Source organism: Chlamydotis macqueenii, chromosome Z, assembly GCF_036417535.1.
Source record: "Chlamydotis macqueenii isolate bChlMac1 chromosome Z, bChlMac1.mat, whole genome shotgun sequence".
NCBI lineage: Eukaryota > Metazoa > Chordata > Aves > Otidiformes > Otididae > Chlamydotis > Chlamydotis macqueenii.
This window is the reverse complement of record NC_141593.1, coordinates 53,129,370-53,156,351: the sequence shown is the minus strand read 5'-3', so window position 1 is coordinate 53,156,351 and position 26,982 is coordinate 53,129,370. Positions and strand designations below refer to the sequence as shown.

The 26,982-nt window shown below is 38.2% G+C and overlaps 1 protein-coding gene across 3 annotated transcripts in view; it reads left to right on the top strand.

The window, feature by feature from the left end:
* CDC42SE2 (CDC42 small effector 2) overlaps positions 1 to 26,982 on the top strand; it is an 85,813-nt gene that overhangs the window by 48,226 nt on the left and 10,605 nt on the right. For all 3 annotated transcript variants that reach the window (XM_086770980.1, XM_086770978.1, XM_086770979.1), the window contains one exon: positions 534 to 856. In XM_086770980.1, coding sequence (XP_086627106.1) covers positions 803 to 856 — 54 coding nt within the window. In that variant the 5' untranslated portion in view covers positions 534 to 802. The remainder of the gene's footprint in view (positions 1 to 533; positions 857 to 26,982) is intronic.

The following is a 26,982-nucleotide window of genomic DNA, read 5'->3' as shown; positions in this document are numbered from 1 at the left end:
CCTTCAGCTGACCACATCCAGCCATTTTGCAAATTTTCCGTATCCAGAAATTTATTTCTTTGTTTCCTCAACATTTAGAAAAACATACCTTTGCTTGACAGCTCTATGACAGAGTTAGAGTTGAATGCTGTTTCAGCCTCGCGCTGTGAATGGACTAGGTAACTTTTCCATTGAGAAATATGAAGGGTCAATAAGCACAATTCCCCAAGAAGTTTAAAGGGCTGTATGGGCAATTGTCACTTTCTAAAATGACAATTGGAAGTTAGAAACAGGTCAAACAGACGGCTGACAAAAGATCGGACACCAGTTCTTCCTGTCACTTCATCTAACCAAAGCTGGAATGTAATCCTCGTATGGATTTATGGTATATGCCATTTTGGGTAGTCACTGTAGAAATAAGCACATTACTTGTTTGCTAGTGTCTCTTCAGTCTCTTCATGATATTATCAAGAAATGACTGGTGTGGGTGGCTGGCTGGGAGCATGAGATTCTGTATATTCTTTCTTTTTGATGTAATGTACTTCTGCTTTCAGGTTCACATAACGCTAGGGACCAAAGAAGCATACGTAACATTTCTGTGGTGCTTGGACCAACCTTCTGAAAGAAGACTTTAAAATAACTTTTTGCCTTCAAGTTATTTGTCTTTGGACTGACTTGTCTTTGAAGAAGAGTTCAACAGAGAAAAGATTTTCACATTGGAACCATTATAAATAAACCTATTTAAAGAACTTAGTACCTGGAGACAGACTGACGGAGGCTGAGTCCTGCTTTTCGTCTGTGTTCCCACTTCAGACTGTAAACAATGAGTGAGTTTTGGTTGTGTTTCAACTGCTGTATTGCAGAACAGCCCCAGCCTGTAAGTATTAATATTGGTACTGCTTTATTTTTGTGTAATTAGCTACCTTGTTCATGTTTTGTGATTTTCTTATGGCTTTTTAAATTAGTGCTATTTGGCCAAGCTCAGTGAGAATTAAGGAATTAACTAACATCCTGGCTTAGAGGGGACAAAAAAATGTTTGTTCTAGACTGTTGTCACACAGATATTTTCCTCTGCTTAAGTTCAAATCTATCCAAAGTCTTTGGAAGGAGCCTTTATCTATTTGAATGGAAGAGGAGGGGAAAGGAAGGGGACGGTGAGGAGGACCTAAACTATCATTCTAAAATAAGTCATTTTTGAGTGGAGATCTGTAAATGTCCTGACTTCTGTTTGGCTTAAGGCCTGCCTTCAGGTGTGGCTGGACAACAATGAAGGAAGGAGATGGTTCTGTTAAAAAGTCCAGAGTGAAATCCAGTCCTCCTCCACTTTAATTTAATTAAGGTTTTCAGCCTTAATTGTTTTGTTAATTCTTAGATTAAACCTTAGGAGAGTGAAGGAATGCACTCATACAGTAAATACTTTTTTTTTTTTTTTAAATAGAATTTGGAATGGCTTTTATGTGAAAAAGTACATAGTAAACAGCTGGATAAAAGAACATTTCAAAGCATAAGTAAGGAAGACAGAAATTACAGAAATATTCTTGGGTTTCCTATACTCTAAGTACCTTCAGAGTGTATTCCTGAGTCCAGAGCTGTTGGGAGAAAGTCTGCCTATATGATGGTGGAACTAATCAGGAATATGATTAGCACTGTGAGAAAAATAATTGTAGAGTGTCGCATCCAGATCAAGCTAAATGAAAGTGTAGAAAGGATAGTTGTCTTACAAATACGTGGATAACAGCCCAGTTACTGCTATAGGATATGCTGGCATTACAGGGACCAAGAGAATCCCAGAGTGAATAGAGCAAACCGATATTAACATGCTCAGATGATAATATTTGGCTTTAGGGGAGCCAAGGGATTACAAAAAAAATCTAATGTTAGGCATAGCATTTGCACGAAGCTTGAATGCCAGACTGATCCTTGGGTGGCAATACAAATATTAAAGTGTGACCATTATAATTTTTAACAAATGAATGCAACTTTATCTCACTCTTTGTCAAGTAAAGTTGTGGGAGATGAACTCTGAGATGTGAACATGGGAAGCTGCAATCCTCTCCTGTTGTTTGAATACCATGCAGGTCTTTAAAATGCTAGTGACATCCATATATAGCCAAAGTTGTTTCCTTAATTTTTGGAACATATACTTTAATTTGAAATAAGATGTGACTGTTAAAAATCTTTGAGATAGAAAATAGCATATTCTGCTTGTTTACAAGAATCCTGAGGCTCAGTCCTTATAAAATCTTAACTCAAGCTTTATGATACAGTTATGTTATTGCCCAAGAAATACATGGCATGTTAATACAGCATGCAGTGATCTGTGGGTCATGACTCATGGAAAGGGTGGAGAACGTACTTCAAAAGTGGAGAGAAGGGAAACAACCCATTTTTTTATGTTTCTGCTGAGCTGGTCGTGTGCATTTAAGATACAAATAGCACATTGCTGAGCATTGAACTAGTTCCTGAAATCTGCCTTTCAAATGTAGTAGGAGCCTTGTTCGTTATGAAGTGCCAAAATTCTTCAGGACACATCTCAGAAAAAAAGAGTTGTGGGCCCTCCTTGTCATGCTTTACAATAGACCCTTAGTTGTCCTTCCCCTGCAGTTACTCAGCTCATTTTGCTGTGTTGTGTTGCACAGCCATTGTTCTGCCATACACTGTGGCAGTAAGTGGAATGTTTAATCAGATACATATACATCTGAGTAAGTACAGGAATGTTTTTCCTCTCTGACTTGTACCAAAGTGTGTACTGTCAGCGTGAGCAAGCTGACAAACCAAACAAGTGGTAAGGAAGCAGTTTTTCCCTGTTTTTGCCAATGTTGCCTGATTGCATGTTCAGGAGACTTGAATTCTGAAACACAGGCTCGTTTTTAGCCCAAAAATACTGGTAGTTGTTGCTCTGTTGTATCAAAAGATAGGTGAAACATGCACATTTGTGTAAAAGCTACTTCTCTGTCCCCTACCGTGCATTCAGTCTGTCAGTTTAGTCTCATTTCTCAGGAGAAATGCCTTGTCTGTCCAGTTTAATCTCTTTCATGTGCCTTCTTTAATTTTACCTCCAGCGTCTCAATTTCTTCATGGCCTGACTAACACTGTCCCAGCCATCACCTTCATATTCAGCCATTACATGTCTAGCATGCTCCAGCATGTGATTTTGTAGCAGCGCTAACAACCACCAGCCTCTCAAAATAAAGACCTTGAAAGCGGGAAGTTACCTCATTTGCTACTTGTTCTGATCAATGCTTAAAATGTTCCTTTTGTTTTCAAACTTATGTTCTCTGAAACATCATTTATTTCTCATTATCTTTGTCAGGACATCTTTAATGGTGTCCCACATATCGTATGTCATGGGTAGTGACATAAATTTTAAGCTTCTTCATTGGAGAAAAAGAAAACTGGAACTTTTCGTAATCACATGTTTCAGTGGTATTTATAGCTTCTATTAAGCTAAGGTGTTTTCCTTTTCTGTTGAAATCCAAGATGCAGGAACTGTCTCTGTTGCTTTCTTCTGGCAAAATTCTAGCATATTGTATTAGGAATCTTCAGTACAGCATCTCTATTCTTTGCAGCTGTAGTGCACTTAAGATTAAAAACATGTACATGCACTGAGTCTTTTCAGTCAATTTTATAGAAGACTATTATTTGATGTACGCAAAGGCATTTTCTAGATTATTGCAAATACTCCGTGTGCCTTCCAGACTTGCATACTGGTGCTTTCCAGTGCCTTTTCATGGATTTGAACCATGTCTTTTTAGATGAGATTTGCAAACCTTATGGCAATAAGAACACAGTACTTACCTAATTTCACTGCCATCATTTCTCTAATAGCATACCCCAGAGCAGAATAGTAACAATGCTGAAGTTATATATTAGTGCACTTTAAGAGGTTCTTTAATTAAAAGACAGTATTCAAGTACTATCATCATCTTTTATGGACATGTATCACAGTACAGCTTTTTGTGTTTTGTCGGTGCTAAATGGACGCACCATGTTGCAGTGAGATAAAGCATAGGTGCCTTGGAAAGCAGTGTTCTAATCTCTCTCCAAATGTTACTTTGGTTGCTAAATATTTCACCTGATGTTTCCAGGACTGCAGTGCTTCTAATAAGATCATGGAAGGGACATGTTTGAACATGGGTCTCTATGCTTCTCTGAAATAGGGTGATAAAAGAAGAAATGGAGTATGATATTAATAAGGAGGTGATATTATTATCTTAATAACAGTGTTCATGTTTTCTTGGTTGTTCAAATAGCCTGAATTCAATCTCCTACAATCTGACTCAAACCTTTTTTTTATTTTAAGAGTAGCACTTTCTGCGGTTGCACCAGGTTTCTTACACCTCCCACTGATACGCTTTCTAGGTTCTGTAAGCGGATCTTGCACTTCCCAGTGACAAGATTAGTCTTTATTCCCATACTCCCTCTGCGCTATCATCCCATCCACTGCTATGTTTCAGTAAACTCTGCCAAATCCCCACTACCAGATGCATTGCTTGGTAACAGAAGTTTAGAGAGCCTTTTATCTTGCAGGTTTTCAGAGAACGTGTCCATGGTTTCTTTCTTAGCCTGAGCTCATCGCCTACACCAGGAATCTGTTATTTTCCTCTACTTTTTTTTTTTTTTTAAATTCTTTTGATTTTTAACTTGCAAAGTTAATTTTTGGTCTGAGAAGCCTTTGGTCATGATTTTGTGCACTCCTACCTGGTTTGGGCCACCACCCAGTAAAGCCGAGCTCTTCAGTTTCCTTTGACCTTGCAGTAAAATTACTGCTCTGCTATAAAAGAATAAACTGTGCTCTCCTCCTTCTTGCTCCGGGCTCCCTTCTCTAGTTAATTAGTTTCTGTTTTGTTGCTTGTCTCTTGTTTAGATGATTTCCATTTTGTATTTTGTTAAAGGGCTGTTACAGTTTTGCTGCATGCTGTGCTGTAAATGTTTAAAGTGCTTTAGAAAGTGAAGTTTCCTTTGTGTCTTTTTTGATTTATGAAAGGGGATTGACAGATCTTTACTTAGAGTAGGGACGCCCCTCTTAAAATACAGGCAGAAAAAACCCTGTATACTGCTGTATTTATCAACTGAACTGAATGCTACAGGAGACACAAATGATCTTGACTCTGGTTACTTAAGGGAATTAACCACTGATGGATATTCTCAGCTTGAGCTTTTTTTCTGGAGAAGGAGTCATAGATGTAGGTAAGAATACATCTACCACTGCAGCTGTTAAAACTTGAACACAACAAAGGTAATAAAGCATTCAGTATGACTAACAAATGCAGAATAAATCATGCTCAGTAGGCATGCACAGTAAATCAGTTTTTTTGCTATTGCTACTGAAGAAGTACTGAGCCAGGCTCCCTGTTCAGTAGGACAGAGCTCTGCAAGCACAGCTTCTGGTTTGAAATGGCTAAAACTTAGACTCTCTTATTCATTAAATTTGATCAGCCTACTATGTTTGGTAAGCCTACGAAAGACTCATGTAAAAGGTGACAACTCTAGAGAGCCCTCAGGTTTCAGAGTTGTCATACTGAGTTGCATATTGAGCTGCCAGTTCAGATGTTTCAAATTCCTGCTTTTTCCTGTTCAGTGCTGTTGTAGAAGTAGCCTGAGGGAACACCTTATCAAAGGAGGCAGAGTTAAATAAGCAGCAAAATGCTTGGCTTTTATTTCTCAAACCTGATCTGTTTGTGCTGCTTTCAGCCTCATAGAGCTGCTTTGGATTTTTCTTTTACCTTTAAATTAGGCCCCTACACATCTTAAAATACATGTTGTGATGTTCAAGTATTAAAATGTTTACAAAGAAAACAAAAAAGGCAAATTTTTTTCTGTTTATGTATAAATACTTGAATGAAAATTAACTGAATATTTTGCAGTCCTTTATTATGGCTGTGAATTTTTTAGGAACTTATTTAACTGTATGGATGGTATTTAATATAATAGTAGTTGTTGGGATGAAAAATAGGTCTTTGGGGGGATGGAAACAAGAATTATGCCAGCTTTCTGTTGATGAGAATGTTCCTTGCCATTATCAACATATTTGAAGAAGGACCTAATACGCTTTTAATATCTACAGGCTCTACAGAGCTCAGGCTTTCTTCTTAAACATGGGAAGGAAGTAGATGCTACTCTTTGTTGATCTGGACACCTGTGTTAAAGCCCTTGATTCTCTTTGTTTCTTTTAAATCTCCAAATTTTTCAGTGAGAAGACATCTTCAAGAGCAGAACTCGGTATAAGTCACTGACAAAAGGAGCTGCCACGAGAAACAGTTGATACTTCCTAGCAAAGGTTCATAGTTTCACAGCCAACCTTGGAGACTATGCTGAAGGGTTCTGAAATTAGCAAATCTAATGCAATTTTTGTAATTTGTTTTTAAATTGAATTTGAAGCTGCAAAGCCCTGATGTTTTTGGTGTGCTTTAATTCTGATGCTTCGCAGTTCAGCTGTTTTTCCCATCTTCTGCTTTTCATGTCAGAGGAAGGGAGGTGGGCAAGCACGTAGGTTTAGGGGCATTTTTACTTACTAACAGCTAGAGGCAGAGATAACTTGGATATAATCTGTGGAGATGTGCATTTTCACTAGCTCCATATGGAAGCATGCTTTGTGTTAGTGAATAGAGAAGTCAGTTGTTGCCCTGAAGCTAAGTGCTCAGTCTTTAACTGGTTTTGATATGAAAGGGAGTATTGAGTGTAGAAGCTTCCTCTGCTGCTATCTTACTGTATTCTTATTGTAAGTTTTCTGAAATGGATCTCAGATACGCTGTTGGAGATAATTCTTAAGACCAATATGCAACTCACACAGTATGCATTTTAAAATGGCTGTTTTAAAGATCTCTGTCTACAGTTACATTTTTTCATTCCCAACATTACATTCACAGTGATGGAAGTTTTCCTTTTTCAGACTGTTCCTCAAACCCTTGGTTCTGCAGTTCCTGTCGTGACTCTTACTTATGCGTGAGACATGCATGATATCAAAGTTCTTGTTGAATTATATTATAGCTGTTCTTCATGTATTCTCAGAGATCCTTAATAGTGTTAGATGATTATGTTAATACATAATCACTTGCATCACTTTCATCTTCAGAGTGGCTTAGCTGATGGCTCTGAAATGCTGACTTCTGTAGTTCTGGGTTAATATCCTGCCACAGAATGAGAATAGAGGACCGGTGGTTGGGCAGAAAAACTGAAGCTGCAAACTCCCCTCTGATGCAGATTCAGGGAAGTAATGCCTCTCTGAACCCATTGGTTTTATTTTTGTTTTTCAAATAGTTTTAGAGGGTTTTTTAGCTATTTGGGTGTGTACCCTCAAGAGAGCTGTAGTTTACTGTAGCTGAGGAAAGATACCATCTCTCTTTGTGTTTTCTCCCTCAAATAAATGTGTGGCACTGAGTGATTTGTTGACATGTAATGCTCTGAGAGTGACCTAACATCAGAAGGGAGAGGCTTGGATGGAATTTTTAAAAATAGTAGTTTTAAGCTACATTACCTTCCTTCTTGCAGTTATAAATTCAGTTCATTCAGTCTCAGAAAATAGTGTGAGTTTATAATATGCTGTCTTCAGCAGGCACAGGGTCTTAATAATTGTTTGTTTCTCTTGCTTGTGGTATGACTGTTTTTCAGTGTGAACGTACCTACCCTTTGTGTTCTGCTTGATGGTTTATCATAAAGGACTACCTAGTTCATAGTTTGTATGTTTTGGTACTGGGATGCTCTCAAATCAGAATATTTTAATTTTGCCTTATCTTTGGCAGGCATGCATTACAGTTTAAGTGTTTCTAACCTGCACAAGATGGTTTCAAGTTGGTATGTGGCTGCTTTATCTCTGGAGAGAGAGAAATAAATTGGGACAAAATAGGTATTTGTCTCCTAACTTTACCCAGACTAGCACTTCTTTGCTGGCATAGCGTGGCACTTCACGCTGTACTGCTCTAGCATGGTGATATTGGCCAACTGGAGTTCTCCAGAAGTGCAGAGCTCATCTCATCAGAGCACATAGCAGGAAATACTGTTGCTTATCAGAAGCTACTTTCCCTCTGTTTTACATCTGTCTCTACAGGGGAATGTTGTGCAGCACAGAGCTTTGTAGTGTCACTTTATTAAAAGAAGTTGTGACCTTTTAAATTCTGCTACTTACTTAAAAACCAAAAACATTTCTGATGGGCAGTGACTGTGGTGACAGCTGAGTGCAGGTGAACGCTCTAGAAATTTGTGGTACTCACTTATTCTGGCCTCAGACTGCTTTAAGCACAGGTTAAGTCTTGCCTGCCCTGAAACCCCCAAGTTATGTCACAGATTTTGAGTTCAGTTTCCTTGCAGCTCAGGCTTGACTCATTTGAGAGGTCAGCATTGCTATCCTTGTTTTACAGTTGGAAGATGTCAGGCAGGTTACGTGGGGAGCTGATGGTAATCCATCAGTGGCTTCAAAGCCTCTGACCTTAAATGAGAAAAGAACAGGAAAATTGTTTGGGGCATGTAGAATGATGTGGTGGGTACAGAAAAATGAATCGAACTCAAATAAAATGGAGGAAGAGACTTCAACAGGATTGATGAATAGATGTTAATTGGGAATTAAGCCAGAATGATAGACTTTTAGAGCTGATTTCACATCAGGTTTTTCAAAGAGACAGTTGCATAAACTGTAATTATTAATCTTTAAGTCATTGTGCATATTTGCATAAAACTTGCCTTTTGGGATGCTTTATCAGTTTTGGGAACTGAAAAACTGATGCTATCAGGGATTAAATTATCTAAAGAAAGCGCACTTGGCAATGTTCAACTGAGAACTAAAGTTGTGTGTCAAGGGAGTGTGTTGTTATAAAAGGAAATTACTCTTATAACTCATCAAGTTCCTCTAAATGTAGGGGGCTTCTAAGCCAAATCCACTCCAGGTAGATTTCTTGAAAGATTTAGGTAAAATTCATATAGAACAACATGTTATTTAACTCTGTTTGGAACAAATATTACTTTAAATACAGTTTTCTCTACTCCAGTTACTTAAAAACTATTTAATTTCTAGGCTCAAGGATGACGGTTAAATAGTAGATTACTGTTTAAATGGGGCAAGAAATCCTACTAGGCGTGTATTCCAAACAAATCTGCTAGGATATGCAAATACACACACATGTACGTGTGTGCGTGTGTTTGTAACATACTGGATTGCTTGTGTTTGTGGTGGCAGCTTGGCATTGCTGAACTTTTGAAGAGAAGAAGAAATGCCAACAGAAGAATAGGTGTGCTGATCTACAGAAGAGCAGGCAAAAGAGCCTACAGGACCTTTCATTCTCCGTGGAAAAATATCAAATGTGTATTTTCTATTTTTAACATCAGAATTAAGATTTGAAAATGAAATGCCTCTTCAGTTTGTAAGGGAAAGAAAAAATATTTGAGAGAAGATAGAAAATAACAACAATGTGTGTACTTAAGAGAATAAAGACACAGGACATACGTGAGAGATAAGAATTTGGGCTACCTAATTATTGCTTTGAAAAACTATTTTAAAATATGTCAAAGAGTTCTAAGCCTGTTATGCTGTATGGATATTACCTTTTCTATAAGCTAACCATGAAGACAGTGCAAATCTGTAAAACACTACTCAACCCAATTCTAGGCTGCTACCAGTAGTGAGTATGAGGGAGAAGAGGTGATTAAAGTGGCTGTGGTGAAAGCAGTGTGGAGTAAACTGACTGCTGGAAGACTAGAAAGGGTGTAATCAAGGACTCTTTGCATGGCACTACCCCTAAAGTCAGGCAGTGAGATTCAGCCACTCTTTTAAACTCAGGAATAAAATGCCAACATTTCCATTATAAAAGGAGAGTAATGTTCCTACACAGAGAAGATAATCAAGAGGAAATGTACACATTTTAATACATACACACCTAGATTAAAATCTGTCAAGAAACTAACTTGTGTGGAGATAGATGTGTGTTAGCTGACTTAGTGTTTAAAGAACTGAAGATTATGGGGTTTTCTGCAGCACTTAAGTGTTTTTCTGCGTAGCAAAGGCATGAAAACTGTAGATCCTGGTTTCTCTGATTTGTGAGGTACATTTCAGATGGTGGGTTGGATTTTGGTGTTTTATTTGGGGAATTTTTTTTTTTTTTTTTTGGTATGTAGGGAATAATCTGATGGATTATAGAAAAAAACAACTGCCAGAGTATTTTTCTGAGTGCTTGCCTGGGATCCTGATAACTGTGCTGAGAACCTCTGAGGAAAGGCACTACCAAACAATACAAAACTATTGAATGCTTAGTAGTAGGTTTTTGCAGGACATCATTTTTTTTTTTTTTTGAAGGCAGTACAGCTTAAATGTTCAGGCAAAATTTACTCTAGCTAGATTTTAAAATGGATTCTGTTAATTATAGATTACATATATATAATTATTTTTAGACTTAACTACTTACTTGTTGCTCATTGCTAGCAGCTTTTCCATACCTAAAGATTTTATCATACAAGAGATGCTTCTGAAATGTGCAGTACTTGTGTGTAATAACTGCTTTGTAACATATGCCATAATATTTTACAAATGTGAGGGCATCTTTATCATCCTATAAAGACAGTAAAATTAGTCTCCTCATACGCTGCTGGTAGCATTCTTTGTGTCACCAAAATGACATTCTGCAATATCTTTGACTTCTGCTCACTCTCTCTGAATTTGACATGAGTGTAAATACTAATTTCTGTTTACTAAGATTGAGCAGAAGAGCTTACAGCAGTCTGATCTATCTGTACTTTATACAATAGGGAAAGTGATCAGGTACTCTACAGTACCTTATATTACATAATGGCTTACGTAATTTAGCATTCCAGAATTAGTCAGCTTGCGTTATTACCCAGTGAAAAGGAAAGAAAAATTATAAACGGAATGAGAGGATTTTATTTGGTTATGATGTCCTTGTATTTTTTATCTAGAAAGTCAGACAAAACTTTCCCTTTGAAGTACACTCTGAAATACAAGTTGAAAACCCATTTAACCATATAGCGGTCTGTTGGTTGACAAAATGTACATCGAGTGATCAACTCTTATAAGGAAGCACTTCTGAAAATAAGTAAAACTTCCAGTTTACTTGCCAAGTCTACAAACTCACTCTGGCTTCAGAGAGTCAAGCTGAATCTTTTTCCCACACTGGTACAGTACATTTTCTGCAAGTAATCTCTTTGCTTCAGCTCACTGGAATTTAGTAAATAATTTGGTCATGCCCAAGAAGGAATAGAATTCAACTTAGACTCTTAGCAATGTTGGCTCTGCAGACATTGCAGGGGTGAATATCACTGACAATTTATTTTTTATGACCAAACGTAGCAGACACTTACATTTGCAGTGTGTAAATCAAGAAATGCTCACAGTGCCCTAACTGTGGAGTGGTTCATGCCGTTACTGTTCCCAACAGCCACCCCTAAGTTTTAGATTATGTCTTATGCAAATTCACTTCATTTAGTTTTTTAAACAAAAAGAAACTATACAATCTCAGAACATAGAAGAGTGGTCTGAAAATGAAGCTTGCTGGGAAGGGCAGAAAGATCTGGGTTTCTCAATTTTTTTCCTTAGTGATCCCAAAGAGGGAATGTTGAGTGTCTTGAAAATGCACGTGTCTTTCCGCTTTCTGACTTTTTTAGCTTTGCAACTGGAAAACAAAGCCCCTTTGTGCTGTTCATCATGGAGAAATTTATGTTTGCCCCTGAGTTTTAAAGACTATTAAATTGGTAAATTTGTATTTTCAGTATCATATGTTCAAATGAACAATTTAAGGCTTAAGAAATTATGTTTAAATCACCTAGAATTATGTTATAGAGAGAACTAAGGTCACTTCTGAAGCTGTAGTGTTTGGCTTTGCATAAAAGCTGCTGGAGCATAAACTGAGTATACATTGTTTTAACGAAGACAAGCTTTTTAACCTTCTGAAGAGCTACAGCAATTCCCTTTTTCCAGCAGAGACTTTAACATAGCTGCTACAGATGATTTAGGACTAAGAAAGGTGAGGGAATAGCCAGAAGCTTAAAGTAGTAGGATTTCTTAATACTGCTCTATTGTCTTCTAGCAATGCAGCCCTTAGGATCCTTTATCAAGATAACTTGTAAATCAGTTGTTCTTTCCAGTAAGAAAAACCAGCAGCACTTGGGTAAAATCCGTGCCTGGATGACTGCCAAATGATAGAGTTGACCGTTACCTTTAGGAGACCAGGACAGAGGTTAAAGTTACTGTGACAGAAGAACAAGGAGCAGAAGCAGGGAGGACTCCTGACAAGTGGTATGCAGTGGGCTGTAAATGTCAGTCACCTGAAAGGACAAAATTTCTCTGGCTGTCTGTGCCTACACGTGTGTTCATTCCAGCAGGCAGTGAAGAAACTGTGAAGGAAATACCAGAGGGACAGCAGGACCACCACAGCCTTCTGATTTTCAAAAATATTTCTAATGCACTGTGTCCAGACCTTTGAAGTGAAAGGTTAAAGAAACTCTGGGAAGCTCTCTGTAGGGTAACTATAAAGCAACAACTAGTGTTCTACCAGTTCTGTGGTAGACAACTGGCATTCTGTGTATTAAAAGTGAGACCTTTCATTCTGATGCATCTCTTCTTGTCCTAAATTATTTTGAGGTAGTATGCAGCTCTCCTTATTATTAAACTTTTGAAGCCATTGAGAAGCATGTAAATGGCAACCTCTGGTCAGGACAGCAGTTGTAGGCAGCTACTCCATGGATGTTCACAGAACTTCAGGGAAACTTGGTGAAATGGTGAAGCGAGGTTGAGGCACAGAAGCTACTCAGGAAATCTGGAAAGAAAATGAACTTCTTGCCAATTCTGTGCCTTAATTGTAGAAACATATTTCTGGGTGGTGTAGCCTGATGACACTGTGGCATAGGGAACTCTTAAAATAATCTGATGTGAACAGAATTTGGCAGTTGTCATGCTGGTGAGCCAGCTGTTCAAAACTAACTTGTTTTATTGGCATAGCTGCCAGAGTCCACTGGAGACCCATGTATTGGTAAAGGTAACCTGACACTCAGGCTATGAAACATAGAGTGGTGGTGGTAGTGTTTTGGCTTAGTTGTTGTTTTTTTTTTTCCTTTAGTTTAAGAACAATAGATATTTTACTACCAACATTTACTACTAAATTCTGTATTCATAGCTCTAGTTGTTTGGGAAGGTGGAGTTGTGTACCTGTCTTTTAGGTATCATATAGTTCCATTTGCTGAAGAATAAAAGGCAAAATATTTACTATAAATAATCTACATTTATTGTTTTTCACCCAGTTTAGAAATTCCCAGCCTGCAGCTCTTTAGAAAACCTGGTTTTGTTCTGTATGTTTACTGCTTGTTCTCCTCTTCATTATGACTTTCTCTTAAACTGCCAGTGACTGTAAATCTGTAGCCAACACCTGATGCTTGCTGTATCTTGGCTTTGAGAGAAGTTGACTACACGTATGGAACCGGGAAGCAGTTGCCCTGAAGTTGCCAATAATGCAAGAACCTGGAGAAGTCCGAGACATTTCCATGGTGCTCAGTGTTGCAATGCCAAAGCTTCCCCTGTTTTGTTCACTGTGAAAGAACCATGTTTTCCTATTCTTCCTATCTTAAGAAGCTCCTAAAAATGGGCTTATTCTGGCCAGACCAGTAGATCTGACACACTAAGACAGCCACTATATTTCCTGTATTTCTACAGTAGATCCAGCTTCAGAATTACTACTATTGAACTGAAGGAATGGTGTCAAAAAGTATGCGTGTAAGAGACACAATAATACAGTAGTAGAAATTCTGCTCTTACTGGAATAAATTTATCACAGATAACTTAGTGCAGAAGACCTGCAAGACAAGAAGGGATAGGCTTGCCACAGAAATGGATTAGTAATTAGAAAGATTTTTCTGAACATTATGAGCGGCCAGCACTGCCTCTAAAAATGATCATGTGATGTAGTGTTGATCCTACTTGTGAGTCTGGCAGTAAATTCTAAATAAGGAATGTGCCTGAGACTTTATCCTCCACAAAATTTGTGTGTCTCCTTAGTGCAGTTAGTGGAAGAGTAAGGACCTATTGCTACTGCTCCTGAATAATTCTTTTCAACCAGGCTGTATTTGACAAATACAGAGAGTAGAATTTGACAAATAAATTAGAAATATGGGGCACTTTTGGACTTGATTAGATTTAAATAGTTATTGTTTACACTCGAGAGCTGTGGAATTGTGGCATGCCTCAGCTAGACGATGCAAAAGTGCCTGTACATGCTTGGAACTGGTGTTTTCCCTTTGATAGGAGGTTGGACAAGGCAGCATGAATTCCTTTCTTTTGCCAGGGAAAGCAAAACACTCCTTGAAAGGACTTCCTTTTTATATTCCTTGTTGAACTGAAATAGGTAGCAGTACTATAAGTTTGACTATAAGTTTCCCATCACAATGGCCTTTTTTCTTCAATGTCTGTCTTTCAGGCCTGTGAATTTGCAATGGCACACCATGTTGCTCTTCCTGTGCCCTCATGCTTCTGTTGAGACTTGTTCATTAGCTCCTCAACAACTTCCCTTCCATCTTTTGGGGATATTTGCCACACTTTGGGCACAGGCTTTTGTGTTGCTGCTCTGTCAGAAACTATTCTGTCAAATGTCAGAAGTTGAGCAGAGAGTTATTTTAAGTCTGGGTGCAGCTGTTGGTTTGAACATTTCTTAAGAGCTGCTGGTAGAGTACTGTTCCAGAGATGCTTCTAGCTATGCTATACGTGGGCTCAGCGTCTAAGCATTCCTAAAATATCTACTGGGCCATCTGTTGCTAAATTGTCTCGGATGCTTATTATACTCTCTTTTTATTTTGTGTATATGCCATCATTTCCACATCCACTAGTGGGATCACCTTTCAAATGTGTGACTATTTTTCATAGCATGGGAAGAATATGGGAGGCTGTTCCTGCTTCCCATGTGTAGGCTGTAGCTGCTTTTTGTTTTGATGTTTCAAGAGCAAGCAAAGACAGACTATATCATAATGTATTCTGGGATGCACTTGTTATAGTGACTTACCTAAAATGAACTACATGAACAGATTTACAACACTGACAGTCAAGTTTGGGAGCTTTGCAGAATTCCTCACAGGAGCAAGAAGTGGGATGGCCACAGAAGCAAGCTCGTAATTCTATGTTTATGATTGCTTCTCCCCACTGTAAAAAGGGTACCTGAGCCTGTGTGACAGCGCTCATGTGCTGGTCAGGTAACTGGTCAGGATGCCATTGGAGCAGCAAGGAGAAGTCAGAGATAATGATAAGTTCACAGAAGTGACAAATAACTTTGCAAGGAAATGCCAATGGGAAGGTTGCCAGACATGTCAGCAGTCAGGAGCCTGTCTCATGGACCTGACACGCACAAAACTGTAACGGGATTACTTCCCTTAGAAAAGGATTTACACACACACACACAAAAGTATCTCCATTCAGAGCAAGTTCATTTGATAAAATTTCACTGAGAAGTAAGTAGTACAGTACACCACTAGAAAACCAGGTAAATATTTGAGTACTTCATTGCATATGTATATAAACAAACAAAAAAAAAGTTGATGCTATTTGGGCAAAGTAACTCAGGCTTCAAAGATGACGTTCACAGAGGTATTTAAAAGCTGATGAATTCACTGTGTCTGTATTTGTTGACTCTTGAGGATATTATTATTAAATATTGTGGCTTTGTTTTTGCCTGTGGAACAAGTACTAGAGCTTCCACCCATAAATCCTTCTGCTAAAATATATCAGTGCCAAAACTCCTGAATATCCATCTTCTCCCAGTAAGGGCGTTACTATGAGTTGCATGTGAAGGTTTTCTGAAAGTACTCCATGTGTTCTGATTTGTTGTCGTAGTCAAAGGTGAATCACAATGTGAAATATGAAATGGCTGCTTGTGTGCAGATATGACAATGCCTTTAGAGCTGTTATCTTCAGAGCAGTAGATATTTTAGCTAGCTGCTTCAGAGGAAGTGGTAGACTATTAAGTGATAGGTTTTGTATGGTGAGTGTAACTGAGGATCCTGTATCTAGCAGTGGTTATTACCTGTTCAGAGGTAATATTTCAGGGGGCTTTTTTGTTCTTGTACTTCTCTGTAATGGAGTTTGGTATGTGCGTATCATTCTCATTTAGAAGATCATACAGAGTGTAGATAAGAGTACAGAAGGCTTGCATGTAATGTGTCTTACGCAACATGTGTGCTTCCATATACGTGCAAATGTGTGCAGACACCTGCATATACAGGACATAAGAAACCTGTTTATATCAGCCAGCTAGCTCTAGGAAGCCTTACTACGGGATTTACGAGCATGAAATATAATTTCTTAACAGAAGAAATTCAATACGCAGTGTACGCAGTGTACTTAAGGACACCCGAAGATTTTGTTTGTGTTGTAGCTGGGGGGGATGACGACATTATTGGCTGAGCAGGAGGGGCTACATGTTGTAATCCTGACACACATCGTCTAGAGAACTACAGCTCTCATCATGCCAGGTGACCTTTCAAATATTTCCTGTGTTCCTGCTGGAAAAGGTCAGCAAGTGAAAGGAAAGAGGACTCAACATGATACATTCACAGTGTGTTGTTATCAGGACTTTGGGATTTGCTTTTTTTTAAGAAGCTATTAGAAATTTCCAGAAAAATTCTACTGTGGTGAATCTTTACCTGATTTGTTTAATCGGTATCTTGTAACATTATGATTTTGATCACTGGGGAGAATATACTGAGTCTGTGTTACAGCAAAGTCAATTCCAGCCCACTCTACATTCTCCCTCTTCATCACCAGCTGAAGTTAGAGACATGGAAAATCATCTGTGTGACAAGAGACTTCTGGATGCCACCTAGTGCAATGCACCTACTCAAAGCAGAATCAGCTAGACTGGCTTTTGCAGCACCCCATCCATTTGTGTTCTGAGGATCGCCAAGGATAGACATTCAGATTCATTTGGTTCTTGGAACATGTACATAAGACTTTATTATTATTATTTAATCAGTATTTTCTATGTTGCAACTTCAGCTTGTGGCTTCTCATACTTTCACTGTGCACCTCCAAGTCTGTCTGTCTTCTGTACCCTCCTGTTGGGTAGTGGAAGACCATTAAGACTACAAGCAGATGTCTCTTCTTAAGGGTGAACAAATCCACTCTTTCAGTCTCTCCTTCCATACCATGTGCATCAGAGTTTTTGTCCCTTACCTATGTCACAACTCTGTATTCACTCCAAAAGGTGCAGGGATAAACTTTGTTTTCAACTGTGCAGGCTGGTAATAAGCACTTGTTCCAAGCAACAAGTGACATGTTGGAAGTTATGCAGCTTAGCAACAGTAAGAAAAGAGTGTAAGTTAAATGCTAAGTTCTGATATTTGCTTAAATACCACAAGCCAATATCACAGACTTGTTCCTTTCATCATGCCCTGCTGTCCTTATCCTTGATTAATTACCTGTTACACTACAATCAGACTGCGTAGTCTGTCTAAAGATGTTAAAGTAGTATGGTTGCTGTAGTAGAAAAACACTATTATTATCTTGGATTACTGTTTTATTTCTTAGATTATGATAAAGAGGCATTAGTCACCAAAAGTAATGAAAATAAACTTAGTGGAACGTTCATGGTATAATTTTACAGCCAAGTTACAAGTTGTAAATGTTATCTTAAAATTGTTCTAACATGTATTTTGAAAAGGACAGTACTTAAAGGACAGCTGTATCAGGGAATGGATTCTGATTTACTATGTGACTTAAAGTTGGTTTAATCATCTGGAATGGAACAAATTCCCTTTCATGTGTGAGCTAAACACATTTCTTATAAGACCTATTGTCTTTCAGAGTCATTTGACCTCATCTGGCAAATTTTCCTGTTTATTTAGAAAACATAGGCTACAATTGCCAGTTTTGTCATGTGATGACTAACACCATCATAATATAATGGAATATTGTGTAAACAGATCAAAAAGCGTACACTTCAAAAGATTCAGGAAGGTGCTGAATTTGCAAAAAAAAAAAAAAAAAAGCAAAGGAGCTGTTTCAGATAGCAATATGCAATCCAGTTTGAGGTATTCATTTACAAAATAGATTAATTAAATGTGAAGTTGTATTTAGAACCAGGCCGAAAGATTTTATAAGATCGGCTTCTCAGACATTTTAGATTCTTTTATTTTCCCTGAATTTTTGTCTTTTTCTAGATATGAATGGAATTCAAGTTCCTTTGCTTGGAGTGCAGGAAGCAATGAGATTTGCTCATTGGTTTTTTGCCACTTGAGACAGTCAGTAATGCAAAGTGATTTTGCCTAAAGCCTAAATCCAACCTGCATTTGATAATCAATTTATTAGATGCTAACAATAACAGCTTTTACATTTAAAAACCTAACTCTTTCAATGCTTTGTCTCAAGTTCCTAACTCTGCTTCAGCGAAGGGAGTCAGGTAGCATCCTGGATTTTTGGGAAACTTTATAAAAATTGAGTGTGGTGAAGGCCTGGTACTTACCTCTTTTGCTAAAGAGCTGGCATGAAAACCTATGCTGGTTTCCTCCTGCTTCTGTTCTGATAAAGCCACAGTTTGTAAGACCCATAGGCTATCAAGACTCTTGAGGCAATCTGCTAGAAACTGAGACTGAGAAAAAAGGGTCTCTTTGATGAGGATCACAGCACTGGTCAGGACATTATTACACTGGGCTTAGATACCACATTTCTGCTTTAGAATAAATCTGTCACTGAAATATGGGAGTTCGGAGGAGTGGCTAGCATTTTAGTTTATCTTGCATACTATTTTAGTTGTGCTTCTCTGTGTTTCTTCTGTATGGTAGACCTCTTGACATAAAGCATTTGAAACTTAAAGGTCTAGTTCTTCGTCCTTGCTTCTTCAGAGAGTATACAGTCTCCTGCAGTTCAGTATAGTCTGTGTCACTTTATGGTTCAAAAATTAAAATTAAATGTTAAAACTTTAAACATATGCTAGTGCCTGACTGGAATTTGAACATTACTGTGGATGGTGTCCCTTTTAATTTCATCACCTTTCATATAGCACTTGCAGATTGTCTAAATGTTGGAATGCTTTTTATTGCTTTTGACATAAATCTCCAGTTTCCTAATTAGGGAGGAAAGTGTGGAGAAATGCATCTTAAACACAATGCACAGAAACAAATACAAGGGACACCCTTGACCCTGCAGCCCCTTCAGGGGTAGGGTTCAATGAAAGACACTCTTTAAGACACTTTTAGGTAATTTTGCTGGGTCAATATTGGGAACCCAGACACATCACTCTTGAGAGACAGCTATCCTGTGCCCATCAGATTATTTTGGGAGCAGAACAGCATGTATTTGGGAGGACAGAAAGTCACCTCTGGAGGGTGATCTGATACTTCCTATTCTGAGCAAGTACTCAGCTCTTCTCTGTGTCAGTTTGCGGAGGATAAGCTGGGTGGCACAGCATAGGGACTCCTTTGCTGCTGGTTCTTTTTTTCAGAGCAGAGATAAAAAGTAGGAGAGATCCAAGAAGGAAAATAAAATGAAGGGTGCTTTCATTTCTCCTGTAACTGTCCAAATCCTCCATCTTGAAATGGTTGATAATCTTGTCTTTGATTAAATCCTTTCCTTAGATTTCTATCTTAGTTTTGTCTTCAGCCTGCCCTGCTTTTGAAGTTTCAGCTGAGTTCTTGAATACAAAGCTAGCAAACAGCTTTATTTCAACAGTTATATCACTGAAAAGTTTAATAGATTACTTTGTCCTCAGGGAAAAGTTATGAAACACCTATCTTGACTGGTGGTGAAGATTCCAGAGGGTAAATTACCAAATTAAGAGAGCTTGCTTTTAACACTGAGTTCACCTGAAATTAACACTAGAATGAATGGTAACAGAAGTTCTCTGAAAAAGAATTGCTGTTTGAGAGTTATTTGTGAAAGAAGGTCAAACACAATAGCTGTGAGACTCAATATAAATCTGATAGTTCCTATTTAAAAAAAAAAAAACAACAACAAATTACATACTTACCTTCACTCTCTTGATAGTGTCTGCATACAGTGTTGGATGTATGAGCAGACTAGCGTCTAATCATGAAAACAAATGCACTAGACAGGTACAGAGTAGAACCAGGAGTGTATTCCTTGTTTGCATTTGTCCTGTCCACCATAAGAACAGCACTTGTGGTGGCTCTACTGGGATTTATTTTATTTTAGGAGAGTTTGGAATTTGGATTGTTTTAGCATGGAAAGATGTTATTAACTCTAGATCTCTTAGTATGGCAAAGGATTAGATGATGTAGCTAAAAGTTGTTATACTTAATTGTGTTCACATTACCCTGCTGTTATTTAAAAGTCAAGCTTGCAAAGAGCTATCACAGAGAGTGAATTTGATGCCATTTTAATGATTGAGATGACTGGGCAGTCGGAAAAACTGACCCTCACGTTGTGGAGACAAGTTTAAAAGCTGTCTGTCTTTCTAGTTTTTGTGAATTCACAGTCATCTTTCTGCTTTGAAAAGAGCAAAATTTTTGGAGGTAATAAATGTAAGTGGTCATTCTCTGACCACAGAAACTCATTTTGCAAAGCGGCTCTTTGTAGCATCCAGATGGATGGTTCACTTCTCTGTTCACCAGGGAGAGTTTCCCTGTAGGGAGTTAGCAAGTAAATTTATTAAGTCTTGAATGAGGCTTCAGAGACGAATTAAATGTTCTTTAGTTATCTTCTTGCCAAGAGAGATAAGCCTGTTTTATGACAGTAACCATTTAAGAAAAGGGAAAAACTACTTTGTCTTGGTTAGGTTACTCTGCCTGCAAGCCAACAGTAAGCATTACTGATTCGATGAAGCCCATCCTGGCACGTTAGCGGGGCCCACTGAAGCCTCAAATGCTGCTGTGATAGCCCACTCTAATGTATAATGTTATGAATACCTTGATTTACACAATCGTCATTCATTTTAAAGAGTTATTTAAAAAAAATAGTCTGAAATTAGAGAAGAGACTGATACAAGACTGGAACATGAATCTCAAGAAGTTGATGCTTTTACTCTGCATCAGATGAGGTGCCAAAGCATGGTGTTTTGTTTTGTTTTTCCCTGATTATGTAGCAAGGCTGTTTTGAAGTTAAAATACAAAAAAAAAAAAGACATTTTTTATTATTTTATTCAGGAAGGGAGACTATAAAGCACAGGGATTATGCCTCAATAAATGTCACTTCTTAGATTTTCTGCATGTGTGTCTTTGTGGCAAGCTTACAAATTTTATATCAAAATAGCAGAGAAGCCAAAATAACATGTCATGAAAAATAATAGAGATAGTCATGCAGAATAAGAAGAGATGATGTCAAATTTGAACCAAAGTTCCTCTTCTACAGATAGTTAGCATGAAAGACAAAAAGAACTGTGTCAAAAAAAAGGGAAGTGCATCACTTGCCATTTTATATGTCATAGAATCATAGAATGGTTTGAGTTGGAAGGTACTTTAAAGATCATCTAGTTCCAGCTCCCCTGCTGTGGGCACTTCCAGTAGAGCAGGTCACTCAAAGCCCCATCAAACCTGACCATGAACACTGCCAGGGATGGTGCACCCACAGCTTCTCCAGGCAAACCTGTTCCAGTGCTTCACCACCCTCATAAAGAATAATTTCTTCTTTATGTCTAATCTAACCCTACCCTCTTTCAGTTTAAAGCCATTACCTCTTGTCCTATCACTACATGCTCTTGGCAAAAGTCCCTCTCCAGATTTCTTGTAGGCCCCCTTTAGGTACTGGAAGACCACTAAAAGGTCTCTCCGAAGCCTTCTCTTCTCCAGGCTGAACAGCCCCAGCTCTCTCAGCCTGTCCTCACAGGAGAGGTGCTCCAACCCTCTGATCATCTTCGTGGCCCTCCTCTGGACTCACTCCAACAGATCTGTGTCCTACTTATGTTGGGGGCTCCAGAGCTGGATGCAGTACTGCAGGTGGGGTCTCGCCAGAGCAGAGCAGAGGGGGAGAATCACCTGCCTTGATCTGCTGGCCATGGCTTCTTTTGATCCCTTCATATTGTTTTGGATCTGTTTGGAAACATGTTGCACAAGATTAGTCTGGATAGATCAGCATACTGTTTCCTTTCTAATTTAGTTTACTGTGCCCAATATTTTTTGGAATACAGATAAATATGAAGTGACAGAAAAATGCCCTGAAATACAATATATGATATATTAATATATATTTTATGTTATACATAGATGTGCAGTATATTTTCATTGTATATAAAATAAGACAAAACTATATATATATAGAAACACAGTCATGAAAAATTACACTTGTAATGTTTTGGTGAATGTTACAAGGTTAGCAGTAGGAAAGTGTTATCCTTGCTTTGTAGTAGCTTGATGATATTAATAAGTAATAAGAAAATGTTATCCTCAATGCAAAAGCAACTGCATCTGTGTTTGTTTTAGAGAAGAATGATCAAAACAAAGATTTACTACTTGTGACTGAAATACCAAAGTTTGTTATTCTTAAAGTGAGATGCAAAGTTCCAGTCTACCCCTGACACTACTTTGTTGCTAGTGTAGACATGCTTTGTTTGTTCCCTACAGAGGCTCGCATTGAGGGCAGCAGATATTCTGTTGCCTGGTTTCTTACAGTTTACTTGACTGAGATCGTACGATCTAAAAATCCAGGACAACATACAGCTGGGTAAAGTGGATTGCTGTGTGGGAAAGAGTTGGCAGTTTTTCTGGTGTGTGAAGTGGAGATAAAATAAATGGTAGGTAGTAGGAGAGAAGTGCCATATGCAGGAATTCTGATAAAGAAGCATTGTTTTCAGAAACGCTACATGTTTGCAGTACGGCAATAGCTTGTCATCCCCTCTGAATTTCTTCAGTTTCCACCATGTATCGCTTTATGCTTAGAAGGCAAATTCCTCATCTGCACCCACAATACCACTTCCATTTGAGGGCTGACTGGGGCATAGATGGAGCCTTCGGCAGGTCAAATCCACGTGGGCTTTCGTGTTGTAGGGTCCTTTGAAGTGCTGTGTGTCACGTATATTTCACTCAAACTTGCATTTGGGATACTTATCTAGCAGCTATCTCAAAAAACCTGCTGTCAATTTAGCTGACCATGGTTTTCTGCCAGCTTAACAGAAGAGATTTCTTTGCTTTTGATCCCCAGCATATGACAGTTGGTACTTGACTTTTGGATAACTTCGTATGATATTCTGCTTGACCTCACTTTCGACTTCTACCTTTAGCACCTTTCAGAAAAATAATTATCAACTTGCTAGGATCTAAGTCATGTCACTCAATTATTTTCTGATATTTTTGAGACTTTGATGTTACTCTTGATGTCTCTTATTTTTCTTTTTTTTGAGAGGGTCTGTCATGAAGGGCAGAGAGGGATGCTTAACCATGCAAAGGAGAAAAATTTCCAAAGCTTTTCTCTTTTTGTATGTGTATATACAGGCAGAGAGCTTGTCTAATTCAGAACTGTTGCCATCACTATGCAGTGGCTTGAGCTACAGAAGTGCAGCCCAGTCTCAGAGACGGTAGAAAAAGATCACTTCTTCCCTGCAAGCCAAAAATAGAGAGGAATAAAAAGGAAATTTTACGTGCCTCTGGACCCATCAATGGTAATTATTTGTTTAAAAAAACAAATTACAGTTTTGAATTTCTTGCAGTAAGTAGTTTTTTGATGTATGAAAACAGTGTTTCAGTAAAACACTTGTGGCTTTGCTGAAGGGCAGGTTGAATACATGGTATAATTAGTTTAGTTTTTTTTAAACAGAAGTTTAGCACTGTTTATCAAAAGTTTCAGAAAACTTACAGGGTTAAAATAATTTCTGTGCATGGCAACTGTTGGTGTCTTTCTGAATTCTGATCTTATACTTTGAAAGAGATGCTACCCTGTGTGGGTGCAAAGCATCACTCACAGCTTAAGAAAAGAAGAGACATCAGTTCTTTGCTTCATTACTATGGTAACTGAAATGTAATCCAGTTTCATTGTATCTAGTGTATGTTCAAAGTAAAGCTTCTGAGATGGGTCCTCAGGCTGCTTCCATTCCTCTCAAACATTTAACATAGCAATATGCATGTCTTCTACTTCTGTTTAAACACTATATATTCATTTCGTGCTGTAAAGATAACTTGTATATACTTTGCAGTCCAAATTCTGGAGATTTTTGACAAGGGAACAAACTGAGTTAAACCATTAAATGATGGCATTTCATATTCCACTTCCAGGATCCCTTTAGAGGTCTTTTCCTCTCATCTCACCTCTGTTGTGCCACCTCCTCCCCCTTAGTAAAGAGGGAAGGGCCTTGGGACAAGGAAAGGGGAGAAAAAAAGTCAACTACTACAATTCAGATTTTAAGCTTTTTTTGCACATCAATACAAAATGTGTCAGTAGCTTGATCCAAACTAAGAGAAAGATAGACAAGTTAGCTAATCATAATGTGAGCTTTCTTCAACTTCTCCCCTGCTAAGAAAACATCCACAAGAAACACAGAGACAGGACATAGGGTCTCATTGCAGTTAGACTGCTAGCATTGGCACATCTATGTATTCCATCAAAAACATCTTTAAAACAAACCTGTAGATGCTACCAATATTCAGGTGCGTGTGTGTTGAAATCCTTTGCACTAGCATCATAAAAATGCAATTGTTTTATACATCACCTTTATAGTCATATCTCATTACTACAACGGTTAGTGGTGTGTATATATATTCTAAGGCTAATTATTTATGGTATGTTATCAAGCAGAGTTTGGGCCACAGCTGAAAGCTAGCAGGAATTCATTTTAGCTGGGCTCTGTCAGCTCAGGCACATGACCTGCACTAGAAACAAGCCCAGAAAGGCACAACTGATACACAGAGGGAAATAAGCATAATTGTACAATTATTTTCTTCTTAAGTAAGAGATTAATGTGCTGTTTCTCAGCTTCTTTCAAATTAAATATACTAAATATACTGAAGAATCAATCTATGTATTAATTGTTACTGTTTATAGAACAGTGGTATTGCATGTATCGTTGCAGGTACAGCACCTCAGAAGGTACAACTTCACAATAAAATCCTGGAAAAGCTAGTGTTTATTATGTCCTCTGTAGAAGCTTTCTAACCTTTCCAGGCATGCTCTCTACTCCTGTCTCCTGTGTTACATTCCTTGAAAGGAGGTGACTTTTTACAGTGCTCTCCATATCTCTTCACCCATGTTTATTTGTCATTTTGGTTCTCACTGAGGCTGCGTCTACAGAAATGGCACATCCCAGTAGGAACAGCTATGTAGTAGAGCAGAACAGTTGGTGTTGGGGAACCATGATGTGCATTAGATGTCTTTTGTGGTCTGCTTCAGACTGGCTCACTTGGTCCGTCAGCCTCGATGTCTGTTAGCAACGGGAGTGCATTCTTGCAGTTCAGCTTCACCCCAAAGAAGTCTAATTTGTGCACTCCAAGATTACTCTGAAATGAAAACTGAAGATGGTAAATGGAAACTGCCAGAGTTACTTCAAAAGCATGCTCACAATCCAAGCTAAAACTCTAATATAAATGCTGACTTGAGTGCTCCTGCAGAAAAAAAACCCCAGTGTTTGATTTCCTTTCAGAGTGAACTACTTTGTGGTCTTAACATAGCAGAGCATTTAAATACTGTTCCCTTGCTTCAAGGAGATCACATCAGTGGGCACATGCCAGGGTGTAACTGGCTGATGGCCTCTGATAAGAAACAGGGTTTGATGGTGATTCACTTTAACTAGTGGTTACTGGTTAACTAGCCGATGATTAGTGGAGAATCATTTACAGTTGTTCATAAAATCCCGCACTCTAATTCTGTTACTGGCACGCCAGTGATCTTTGCAACAAGTAAAGGAGGAAAATAAGTTGAGTCACCCAAAGAGAGAGCTTGATTTGCAAAACAAATCAACAAAATAAAATTCCAAAAGCTTTCAGATTGTCTACATTTTCTCTGCATCAAAACCCTGCATTTCAAATCTCTGCTAAAACCAAGAAATTATGGACATTGTGGAAATTGTTTAGACATATAAATGAATCTAAGTCTGGCTGTTTTGTTTTGGTTTTTTTTAATGGGGAGAGGGGCAACTACTACAGACCTGAAACAATTCTAAGTGTTTTAATTGAAGCGATGTGTTTCATACAGCCCTCTAGAGCTTCTTTCTGTGTCAGAATCACAGCATATTACAGTACTATGTTATGCAAATACAGCAACATGCATTTAAAATAAACATCACACCTGGTGGAGATGCTCTTCGTCCTGAACATGTCAGATGAGCAGTTCTCATTCAGTGGAAGAGTAAACCTGGTGTGGGGTCTCTTCCCCCAAGTTAGTCACATATGCTTTACCAGCTGATAACTTTACCAGCATAACTTAAGAAATTGTTTGCTGTATGTATAAGTGAGCCTCACTTGCAGATGGAAGTACTAATGTATTGGTGGAACATGGTAAAGGTGTGGTAATTCTGTTGTGGCTATTTATGGCTCCACGAACTCTACTAATTCATATTTTCTGTAATTGAGAGATCTCGGTTAATTTTCATAAACTTTTTGTCTGTGAAAGCCTTCGAAGTACATGAAGATCTTTTTATAGCTGTCGTCATTTTATTTGGTTGATCTAGTCAAATTTGTTTGGAGTAGAGAATTCACTAATAGTTTTGGCATAGATTGGGTCACTTTGTTTTGCTGTTTCTATGGGAGTGTTTTCTGTGTTTCTCCTCACACCAGCTATTCATATGAAGCAGCAAGGTTCTGAAACCTACTGAAATCTGTTTTTAGAAATAGGGAAAAGGTACAGGAAAGGATTAAATGTGTTTTGTACTCGCTGGCTAAACCTCATGATGTATTTTCATAGTTGTGGGCCCTGATTCATAAAGATTTAATCTCTAGCTGTGTTTCAGTAGCAGCTAGCCCACTCGTGAGGCATCTAGCTTTGTGTCTCAAGTCTGGGTGGTCTCATGATCTCATTGCAGATTAGAAATGGAGATCCCTTTCAAAATGAGACTGAGTGGACTTTAAGATGATGGGAAGCTTTCAACTGAACTCAAGTAGTTTCTTAGCCATTACACTATATTTTGTATGGCGCACCGTAAATTGAGATATCCATAC